The 12,322-nt window shown below is 41.3% G+C and overlaps 1 protein-coding gene across 9 annotated transcripts in view; it reads right to left on the bottom strand.

The window, feature by feature from the left end:
* Positions 1 to 3,963: 3,963 nt before the first annotated feature.
* STOX2 (storkhead box 2) overlaps positions 3,964 to 12,322 on the bottom strand; it is a 264,144-nt gene continuing 255,785 nt past the window's right edge. For all 9 annotated transcript variants that reach the window (XM_072775924.1, XM_072775925.1, XM_072775923.1 and 6 more), the window contains one exon: positions 3,964 to 10,449. In XM_072775924.1, coding sequence (XP_072632025.1) covers positions 10,254 to 10,449 — 196 coding nt within the window. In that variant the 3' untranslated portion in view covers positions 3,964 to 10,253. The remainder of the gene's footprint in view (positions 10,450 to 12,322) is intronic.

The following is a 12,322-nucleotide window of genomic DNA, read 5'->3' as shown; positions in this document are numbered from 1 at the left end:
TCACCCTCATTCCTTAAGTGTGAGCTGAGCATAGTGACTTTCTTCCAAAGACTACAGTATGGAAGCTGAGAAAGAGTAACTTTCAAACATTACTTCAAGCGAGGTGATCAAAGTTAACATCAATGGTGATGTCATATTGGTAGTATTTACTCTCCATATGGTGTGTTGGCCATGGCACCTTACCTCCGTGATCCCCCTCCCAATCACACATGACTCCAGCCTGGTCATGAGAAAAGCATAGGACATACCCACATTGAGGGACATCGCACAAAATTCCTGACCAGTACCCTTCACAACTAACAAGGTCATCAAAAACAAAGTCTAAGAAACGGTCTCCAACCAGAGGAGACTAAGAGACATAGCGACTAAATGTAATGTGGCATCCTGGATGGCTCCTGGAACAAAAATGACGGTAGGGACGAACCGAGGAAATCCGAATAAAGTATTGTTTTAGTGAACACTAATGTATCGATGTTGGCTCATTCATTGCAAGCCTCGGACCATATTAATGTAAGATGTTAAAGACAGGGCCAACAGGAACTCTCTCTACTACAGTCACAGATAATTCTGTAATTCAGAAACTATTATAAAAGGTTTGCTTTAAAAAACACAGCAGAAGTGGGGCACCTGGGTGGCTCAGGAGTTGAGCATCAGTCTTTGGCTCAGGTCGTGATCCTGGGGCTGTGGGATCAAGTCCCACATCAGGTTCCCCGCAGGGAGCTTGCGTCTCCCTCTGCCTGTGTCTCTGCCTCTCTCTGTGTGTCTCTCATGAATAAAGAAATAAAATCTTTAAAAAAAAAACACACACACACCACACACAGTGGAAGTGCTTTACTCTAAATAAGCACTCCACAAAATACTCTGGCTGCCAAAGTCTTTAGGGACATGTAAGCATTGGTAGTTCTACCAATTAATTGGCTAGAACAAAAATCAATTGTAAAGCATAACCTTTATCATACCCATTTGTCTGACTTGTTATGAGGCCAGCTGGCACCCGCTATAATTCCCCTAATTTGGTCCTTTTTAAAGGGACACAAAAGGAGGCACAGGAGGACACTGACTGTGGACCTGGAATCTTCTGTTTCCAAGGCCATCACTCTGTCCCTAGGTACACTGATAGCTTCCAAGTCTGAATATCAATCCTCTGACATTCAGCACAGATGTCTTATGAACTGCCATCAAATAACATGGCGGGGGGGACCCTGTCATCTCCAATCCATTTAAGATTTGTTAACTTGTCGCATGTCTTGTCAACAATAACATACAATGTGAAGCGACACTGGGTGAGACAGACCCCTGGTACCTTTGCGATCTCTAGCCGGATGGCAAATGGGGAAATGCTATGCTGGTGGAAGATGTTTGAGAATGAGATTTGAAATGCTAGAAACCACTGAGCTATTACTAACTTTAAAGGAAGTGGCTTTCAGGGGAGATTTCCCCCACACACACAATCTAGAGTATAATAAAGAATGGCAGATGCTGGCTTGAGGCACAGATATAAAAATATTCAAAAATAATATCCCAAGATAATAAATTCTCAACACACCATTAAAAGGGAGTCACACAGAAGTCAAAGTATAGCCTTTTGCATGACATCTTTTGTTTAGTTGCCATTTATAGACTATAAGCAATACAGAGATCTTTGGTTTCGTGCAGTATCTAGCTAGCTAGCTCTCATCTCTGGAAGTTGCCAGTGATTTATCAGACCTTTGATGGATCATCTGGTGGCAGATTTCTATCCAAGTGTTGGAGAACAAAAAGCTCCTAGTGCAAAGGTGAGTAGAAGTGAGATTGAGGGAAGACAGTGGTCTGTGGATCCAAGGAGGATAGAGTAATATAAATATGAAATTTAAAATACGAGTAACCAATTGTAGCTACATACAGATTATATATATATAACATTATATATCATACATTACAATACATTTTACATCTAAAATATATATGATACTATGTAAATATATCATTAGTACACAATACATAAAATAAAAATAATTATATATATATATATATATATATATATATATATTCACAGGTAAATAATTGAAACCAGGAAAGAGTCCAAACATTGGACAAGAAAACATAACTACAAACAAACAAAAATTCTTGGTTAAGCATAGAGAAAAGTAATATAAAGTAAAATAAGCCCAAGGAAATAGAAAAGAAAAAAAATGCATGGAGCTTTACAACAAAGGGAAAGAAATCGGGGAGATGAAGGAGGGTGACCCAGGAGGAACATGCTGGGTGCACTTCAGGGTAACCCATCTAAAGAGGCATCTGCAGAGGCCCGTGCGGGCTGGAAACACAGGACCCTCCCTCCACTTGACCCACAGACACCAGCCCCAGAGTCCTAGATCCGAGGAGGACAAAAAACACGCTCATCATTGAACCTCATGAGTTGTTTTGTCCCTTGAATCCCAAATGAGCATCTTCTGACTTCATCTCTCATCTAATACATCGTATCTCCCTCTTCGTCTTGACATAGCACTACTGAGGCAGTTCTTTTAAGAAGATTCACCAGGAAAAAAAAAACAAGAAGAAGAAGATTCGCCAGGAAACCCTGCTCAGCCTATCTGGAGGGCAGGTGCCTTGCTTTGCCTTGACATTGCTGGCTGGTGGGGTGTGCTCTGTAAATATTCATCACACACACTGACTCCATGTGTTACATGATTAACTATTTGCTTTACAGGAAAAGTCTGGAGCCACCCGGCCCAAATGGGAGGAATATCGTGAAATCCAAGTATTCCCACAGTAGGGATACTATTTCACAGTTAAATAAATTATTAAAGTCAGGTGAATACCTTCTTTTTAGTATTCAGTGGCTCTCGATTTCACAGCTGTCACAGAGCAGGAGGTGCACATTGAGCACTCTGCTTGGCTTTACGGAGGAAAAAAAAAAAACCCTACCACTCTAAACACTTAAAAATAAGTTAAAACCATACCATTTCCTTTGGAAAGAAAAGATTTTTATGAACTGTGACTATTCTCTCAAAGGAATCAGAATCCTGCCTTCCATCTTCTTATTAAGTCACCACATTTCCTCCATGTGTCTGGGTCACTGGATCGCTCTGAAAGGAACGTACAGTTACCTTGCCTCTTTTTTTTTTTTTTTTTTAAGAACAGTAGCTTTTGGTCCTGGTGTAAAACCCACATATTCTCCCAGTATTCTTGTTCTTCCTAACTTTGTGCTTGACAAATGAAGTGTCTGAACTGAGACAGTTTGAAATATATAGAGACGAACTCAGACAAGAAAATAAGAGTTGCCCTTCAAAATGGTCACCTTGGGTTCTCCACGCTCGTCCAAATGACCCTGTCATCATCGGAGGACCACTCTGGGTATTGCCTTTACAAGAAAATCAGGCTCAACATTATAGCTTCCTATTGTTTTTGACTAATCATGCTGTTTCCTAGCTTCCTCATTTGCTTGACAGTAGATTACTTTTGGCTTGAAAAAAGGAGTGTGTTCTCCAAGGACAAAGATTTGCCACTGTGAAGGACAGCCAAGAGAGTTATCTAAAAGATTCTGGAGACAGTGAAACACGGAGGAATTCCCAACTTGTGCAAGCATCTCATGGGAATATGTGGATAGCACCCCCCCCACCTGCCCCCCACCAGTGTTCACTGGAGAAGGAATCACGTTTATTTGGGGATAGAAGTTGTGATGTGAGGACTAACAAACAGACCAACCCCACTGCTTTCTAATTTCACAGAAACGTAATCCTGGGGGTCCCTAAACCTGACTCTTTTAAATTTGAATAGCTAGCCCCAAACTGGCTTTTTCAGTACGCCTGGAAAAAGATTCCGATCAGATTATTTCCCTTTTCAGTTGTTTTAATTCAAAAGCTCTAATAACAAAGAGTGTTCACTAAAACTTTGTTACAAACTCCTATTAGTTGAAGAGAGAAAGAAAGTGGTCTCACCTCAAGTATTTTTGCTCAAGTACCAAAAAAATCCACTTAGACATATAACCAAATGTTATTTAATATCTTAAAAAGTAACACAATCCAAAATGGATATTTCACACAACACTACATAAACAACATGAACACAATATTACCATATGGAGGGACTTTCAAATATAGACTTACAAAAATCCCTGTGCTTTTTTTCCTTTTAAGTTATTATACTAAGCATGACAAGCCATCATCATTTACAATATGGCACACCGACACGATAAAAACCATGTTACAAATGTGCTGTCATAAATCAGTAACATTAGGGAAGACATTTCATGAACTGTAATTATTTCATATGAAATACTATACAATATAAACAGAACATCCATCTTGGATGACCTTTACAGCAACCAGAGACCAAGTAATTTAAAGTTTTTTTTTTTCAGTGCAAACACATTTTATTCAAGGCAGTCTTGGCTGCAAAACTCCTTTCTAACATACAGTAAATCCCACTTGCACTTCTTAATTCATTTACCCCAATGCAATAGTCACATTCAGTCACTCAGAGAAAGATACCTGCAGAATTATGATCCCTTTAAACTTAACGTTGAAATTTAATTGTCTTCTAGAAAGTAGTATCTATGTCAACTACTCTAAGGACCTTAATTTGTAGCTGTCAATACTTACATGAAGGTGACCCCAGGGCAGCTCTAGTCCTAACCCATCATGTGTGCACAATACCACACACTATTTTGCCCTTTCCTTCCAATGTGGAAAGCGTGGTGGTGGATCAGTATCTAGGTGGCGGGGGGGGGGGGGGGGGAGTGGGAAGGAGACAAGGAGGAAGGACCTCGGAGGAAAGGCGGGCAAGGAGCTGCTGAGTGTGTACTTCATGAATTTCCCATAACTGCAGAGGACTGATACTGGAGGAGCTCTCGGATCTCAGATTTGGTACCTCTTTTTGGTGGGAGCAAGGGAACGGGGGTGCCAGGGTTAGCCTTTGGACAGGGAGGTAGGCAGCTGTACGTGGACCAGCCAAGCCTCTAGCCTTACATTTGCTGCCTCCCTTGTGAGACTCCCCTTCCCTCGTTGGCAGGGTGTGTGTGTGTGTGTGTGTGTGTGTGTGTGTGTTCGCATTTGAAGCCAACAATGAGCAATTAAAGCCCTATAACATAATATACAGTCATAAGAAGGTTTAGTCCCCCTTGAGCCTTTTAGAATTCTCAACCTTGCAAATCAGCAACTGTAAGTCATAGAACAACCGTAAAAACACAGGATTATGCGTTAGAGGGGCAATCACCAGGGAATCCCTCTCCGGGATGCTGCTGCAAAAGGCGCAGAGATGAACTCAATCAGAGAGATGCCAACGCCTATTTCAAACATGCAGGGAAATTTAATCATGAATTTGTTCTTATACATAATTTATGAAATGCCTCCTAAATAAAAATCTATGGGAAAATATTGGATGTATCCTTAATACTGTAGAACCTTCTGGGAGAATGACGGAGTGACAGCTGATTCTTTTATCTAACTTGGCGAGGATCAGACTGATAAGTAATCTCCTTCCTGCCCATATTTTACTAAACCCAAAGCAAAGCAATGTGTTCTGTGCTTTTGCCTTCGTTCTTCCTGTGTTCTAGCTTCCTCCCCAAGCCCTCAACGTGTGCAGCAAGCCTGGTTCCCCGCTAACAGAAGAGAACGGGCAGGACAGTGATGGGGTGGGGGTGGGGGGGGAGGAAAAGACAGGATCACTTCTGCTGGGGGGCTCTGCTGTCGCTGCTAGCTGGTTCTGTGACCGGCCTGTGGCAACGGAGAAGATCCTCAGCAAGGATCTGATATCTCCGAGTTGGAGAAAACACTTAGAACTAGATCAGCTGCCTCGGAAATCCAGATTCTTCCCCTAGGACTCCGTATATATTGTACTGAATTTCTACTGTGCTAACGCAGCTCGGTGAAGAGTACTTGATAAAGTTTTTAATTACGATTTCTGTTTCAGCACCTTCCACTGCCCGGAGCAGTCATGTTCCTGAAAGATGGTATTTTAGCACAGGAATTTTCAGAAGCCCGATAGGAAACTGTAAACAAGGGTGTATGTCTGGGATCTGCCTCTGACCGCAACGGCTTTGGGGTGGGTTTTGTAAAATTCCAAACACCCTGACCTTTTTGAATGAAAATGGACAAAAGTGTACAGTTGTATTAGTTTGCTTCGACTTTATTAGCACACATCAGAAAAATAGCATTGTATTTAGGGATTTCTCATGATGGTCTATCAGACAGATAGAAGACAGATCATTGGTAGCTGCCACTGAGTTTCTGGGTAACCTTAAGTCCCCCCTCTGTCTGTCCATTTCAAGTATGGGTATCACAAATAGGACTGGCTTCGTTAATTGTTTGTCAATCGGAATGCTTTGGAAGCACTTTGAGATCCCCAAAGGAACTGGCAAAGTCATGATAGTTTGTTGTTGGCTTTTAATCAAGTTTCAAATACTGCCCGTGTTATAAATGGCGCGACCTTTCAAAATAGGTTCTCTACTGTATTGTGAGCTATACGCCTATGATTTAAGTTAAAAACTTTATTTTCAAGTACACTTGGTGGCGATAAGTGGTTTCTCCTGGGTAGGATTTTACAAAGCTGTGCCAACCTAAACCAAAACCAAAACCGCACAACGCTTTCTTTTTCATCGAACAGGTTTTTCTCCCCATAGCGACTGCGGTAGGATTTAAATTTATACCTTCGAACCGCTGGGTTGGGCTCTGAGAAGGGGAGACCTGGGAACGGCTGGTGTTCAGGTCATCGTTAGCCCAGATCAACTTTCAACTTACGCTTCCTAACATCAGAGAAGCACTGATTTGCTATTTTTATCCTGCTTGGTTCCCCCAATCAGCTCTTCTGTCTGTCTTCTCTATTTGATGGCACCCCCCTCCCTTTTCATATGCTCATTAAGGTCCCCTGAGATGTGCAAAATATATAAAATGGAATACACATTATTTAACAGAACTCAGCTCTTCTAATTAAGATGAAGTTTGGGCTTGGTGTGGTAGCAGGTGAGTGAAGGCAGAGAGGCCCAAAGTACTTCAAAGCCGGCACAGTCCAAATTTGCCGTGTGTCTTCTGCTACTGAAAACCTAGAATTTCCAAATCAGATTCTTACAGGAGTAAACAGCTCGCTGAACTACGTTTACCGCTTGGCTCTTCACTAGAGAGAACTCTTATTAGCAGGAAAGGGGCGGGGGGGGGGGTAGGGAGAGACAAGAAATTTAAGCTTCCTTCTGTTCGTCCGCAACAAAATCAAGTGTGCTTTTGTGGGAAAGAGGGGAGAGACAGGTTTACATCTGAAAGCGAAATAATGCCGTAAAACAAAAGCACGGCCATGAAAAAGTCACGAGTCCACGTGGGCAACCACTGACACACACACAGAACGCCATGGCCTAATGTTTACGAAGGTTTCAAACTTTGCTTTGCTGAACAATACACTTTAACACACTGCTGCCGCTTCATCAAATTTATGGAGGTAGTTATATGTAAAAATAAAAATTGCCATAAAGGAATATGCTGCATCATAATAATACATAAGTGTGCAAAATGCCGACAGACGGGTTGACCCTTTCAAGTTGAACGCTACACAGAGATTCAACCAAATTCAGTCCTGTAAACCTTTCAGCTGATAAACTCGAAGTGAAGACTAGATAAGCAGCCACGTCACACAAAGCTATCAGTTCAGGGAGGAAAAGGATGTTGGCAAAGCCTGGCGTGGGCTGAGCGTTCGGTCCCCGAGAAGCCGGCCCGCCGTGGGTAGAGCATCTCGGGCACGTCTCTAACCTGCTTCCCGCTGCCACTCCTCCCCCACCCAAAGGCTCCTGATTAGCCGCAGACGGGGCCATCTCCGTAGGGACCGTCTGCTTACGTCTGTATCATCTTTAAAGCCCAACTTTTCCTACTCTAATGGCTCCAGGTCGAAAGGGAGCCTCTTGTTGCTGTTGCTGTTTTTAAAATCATGTACCCTATAGCATCAGGCAAATAGTATACACATTTTAATAATGTCTTCTGTAAACCTGTTTCTTGTGATATAGCGATAAGTTCCTATTTTAAAGCTTCTCTTCAAGGTAATGCTTTCCTTTCCTGTCCACACAGCATTTGATTATGATAATGGCTACTTTCAGAGGATCAACTAGAGGCTGATGTGTTATTTCAATGGTTCCGTTGTTTATGAACTGATGGTATGATTCAACACTCGAGAGCAGGTTTTTTGGAAAAAAAGAAAAAAAGAAACGAATTTAGAAGAATTTAGCAACCGTATGGTATACAACTCCCCAAGGAAAGAGACTCTGTGTATAGTCTATTAGATACATTATCATTCCCTCTGGACATATTTAAGCAATGAGACAAATAGTGCATTTTTGGGTAATCGGGGCATGCCTTGGAGGAAATAAGGCATGAGACTGAAAGCCAACTGCCTTAAGCATTTTAGTGGTATAAGGGTTTAACCAAGAAATGTGCTTACATTTCATTATAAGCACAAAAAAGGAACCTAGACTAAACTCGATGAGTCCAGTTTGACCTAATGCAACTTCCAAATATCTGAAAAAAGCATGAGGCCGCATCCACATGCTTCAAGAATTGGTCCAACTGTGTATAGGAGTGCATTCTTTAAACAGATCACTCGTGATTGAATCTACTACCGAAGCAGAAATGTTTCACACATATCTTATGCCAATTACGTGGAAAGATTTTAGATTTATTTTTGGATATGTATCTTATGGTTATATGGCTCCAAACATCACATGCCACTAAACTAAACTTTTGGTCAGACCACTTACTTGTGTCCTACGTAACCCTCCTGCAAATAATTTTTCATTGTCTACACATTTACGTCCATTGTTCTCATAGAACGAAATGGGGAACTTTGAAATGTCTCTTTTCTGTAAAGTTGAAGCTTGGTTATTTGTAATCCCTTTTTGCTGCTGAGTCGTCCTTGTATTCAATGTGACATTGTAAACCAAAGCGAAATGTTAACAAACCATTTTGAAATAAGTTGGGCTAATAACTATACATCCACCTAAAAATGCCTCCTGAAATTGGTTACAAAGTATCTGTAAACATTACTCTGGCATAGTTCATGTATGCATAATTGTTACTCTGATAAATTTTAGGGGAGTACAAGTTCAGATTATACCATACTTGCAGAATGAGCACATTCTGTTGGTAATTACATGGGCACATGTATATTTCTAATCAAAACTTATTTTAAAGTTTTCTCTATAGATATCTTTCCAGGAATAAAAGGCCTGAAGTTCAACTCTCCCTAAATTTGCTCTTTCCTATAACCACTAAAAATGATCTCCCATAGCCTAATTTAGGCATTCTATTTAAAACTACATAAAATAGATTAATGTCCTTCCATTAGAAAGAATAACATCCCCAGGCCATACTCTTCATTTGTATCACAAAGAACATTTTGCTTTTAAACAAACTAATTATCGTATCTATTATAGTAAGATAGGATCATCATAAGTTTCACAAGGAGGAAATCATCTTCCTTAAATATCTGATTGACACCGTGAAAGAGTCCCCATTTCCCTCTTCCATCCCTTTAGTGCTGTGCCCCAGCCAGGCTGGGGATCCCCTTCCTTCGTCCACTTCAGCATCAGAGGCCTATATTCCTGTTTGTGATTATGGAAGGTTAAAAATCAGACAAGCATCTGTTACACTTAAAAACAAAATCCTGAAAACAAACACTCCCAGAATTTCGATCACGACCCCTTCTGACACACTTCCACGGGCTCCTGCAAAATCGTGTCACAAAAACTCACAGTGAGAAATGACTGGTGCATAAACAATTCACACACAAAGGGCTGGGGTCCCTTCTGGTCAGTTTGACATTGATTTCCCTCAAGGTGGGCCCTGGCATTTGACATTTTGTGGTGGCTTACTTTTTTTTTTTTTTTTTTTTTTTTTTGGGAAGTGTCAAGGATCAGTTCCGTGGCACCCTCTGACCACAGACTGGGAGCAACACGCATCTGTGGCATTTAAAAATGGAATTGGCAACTTCATGACATTGGAATGCATATCACACTTACAGTGTCTAGACTTTCCTATGTGTGCTCAGTTACAAGTAGTGAAGCAAAAGTATACATATCACCCCTACTGCTATTCGGTTGCTACAGAGCCATAAATGTGAAAAGCAATACTCTGAAATAAAGATTTTTGTTTTTTGCCCTAGCCTACTTAGCAGCACAGTTTAAGTAAACACAAAAACTGTGGTCAAGATGCTTGTCTTTCCCAAGATGTAAACATCAGTCCCAGTGTCGTAAACTTGGCTGTATCGAATGAGACAGGAGATCTGGGGTAGAACCACTGTCACACACTAGTAACAGAAGCTTGCAAGCAGTTGGAAGGTTTCTGTAACTTCTCTGCTTCATTCGTGGCGGGGTCCGTACTCGCTCGGAAGCTGAAGGCCGGGCCAGCTCCACCGTGGACCGGGCTCAAGGTAGCATTCTGACGACGGTTACTTTCAACGATGCTGGACGTGTTGGAAGCCAGGCTCTCCCGAGTGCTAAAAGAGTAAAAAGGGTTTGTTTTGTTTTGTTTTAAACATAAATAATTATCTCTGGAGCCCCAGGGGAAGAGCAAATGATGTAGTTAATGGATTTCCTCTGTTGGTTTATGATGTCATATATACACCACCTCACACTGATTATTCACATATGCTCCTCCAGCCGGGGCTCCAGAAGCCTTCACACACACACATTAGTAGGATCAGCGGCACCCTGAATAAAGGGGTTTTCATCCAGCTAAATGCACTTTAAATGTTTTCCCTTCTTTCCTATTCAAGGAAACCGCTTCCAAAATTGAAGTGATAGATGGCTATCGCGTTCATTTTAGAGACGAATCCTCTTAAATATACATACGTGATGATTTCATTTCAGGCTGCAAATTCACTGAATAAATGAATAAACTCAGTGTTGCCCCTAATGATTCTGTTTTCATTCCTGATTAGCAGATTTTGACTCTGGTGGACTTCAAGCACGCCATTAGCTAATTTGCCACCCTGATGGGAATAAAATTAGTCTTAAAACACTTTGCACCTCTGTTGCAAATTTTAACACTTTCATGGAAATACACTGTATTTTCAGATAAGGAATCTTAGATTCTCCCCCATCCCCCCATTCATTTGTGAAGTTTACATCCCCTCTCCCTGACTTGGGTAGAAATATTTCATTTTTTCAAGGATTCTTACAGAATAGAGGTGATCTAAAGGCTCTAGTGTATCTACTTCTCTTTTAATTTTTCTTAGTTAGAAACTCTTGAATTTGTTTTATTGCTCCAAGAGATTCAAAACACTTTAAATGTGTAGGGAAATAGCAAAAATAAGACTACGTGGCCAGACTGACAGGAACTGAACAGGTTCCATGTTCAAAGTCCTCAAAATGGCACTAAGAAACTTGGTTTACAAAGAGACTGAAGAAACCCCAGTGATGCTCACAGCATCCATCCACCCTACTGGACAGATTCAAAGTTTAGAAAATATTCTGTGACAGTTGGCCCCCATCACTGATGTAAGCCTGCTAAAACTAGCCAACAGGTCTGACTACTGTAGGAGACATCCTCGCCACCTCTCTTTCATTCCCCTACTAAATTAAGAGCAATTTTGTCTGAACCCCACACAGGTTTCTCCCACTAACAGAGAATAGGGTGTTCATATGACATCTTTTAAGCCAGAATGGTGTAAAGAGTATACACCTGCTTTCTGAATGCTCCCATTAATGCCTCTTATGCCTCTTCACTTTTACCAAAGACCTAATGTTAGTCTCTGTTTTTGCTAACTGAAAGAACTCCAAAGATTTCTGCTTTCACGAAGAAAGCCGTTACTAATGGAAGGTCTTTGGAAAAAGCGAAGCAAAGTTTCGGAAAGCGGGGGATGCCTGTACTTTGGCAGCACTTCCTAGATAATGGCTTATTTCATCCTAACTCCTTGTGGACTTGAGTTCGCTTTTCATCAGGGAGCCAAGAGGTAATTGTTTAAAAGAAAGTTTGTTCACGGACTACCAAAAAGACAACTGGATCTTTCCTGACTGCAAAGTACACCTCCAGGAGGTTAATACATTTCTAGAAATCAATCACGTTCTTTCATTGTGCTTACGGGCAGATCTGAGCATACCTAAAGAATACCCCAAAACATTATCACCAAAGGGATGGAAAGTGCTAGACTCACCTACTTACCTGCCTTACACCTTCCCTAAGAAAATTCCCCACTGGTTTGCCAGCACCATAGCTGAGACACAGGGTCAGGCAGGGGAAGGAAGAAGGGCAGTCAACATGTAGAACCCCAAAGATTTCATGACACGTTCCTTCAGTTTCACTCTTAATCGTGACAGTAACTTTTTACAGTTTTTTACTTCCCAATCTAAAATGAGGAGAGTTATGGG

The sequence above is a fragment of the Canis lupus genome, chromosome 15 (assembly GCF_048164855.1).
Source record: "Canis lupus baileyi chromosome 15, mCanLup2.hap1, whole genome shotgun sequence".
Lineage (NCBI taxonomy): Eukaryota > Metazoa > Chordata > Mammalia > Carnivora > Canidae > Canis > Canis lupus.
Note: the sequence above shows the minus strand (reverse complement) of the source record. Positions and strands in the feature narration are given on the sequence as shown.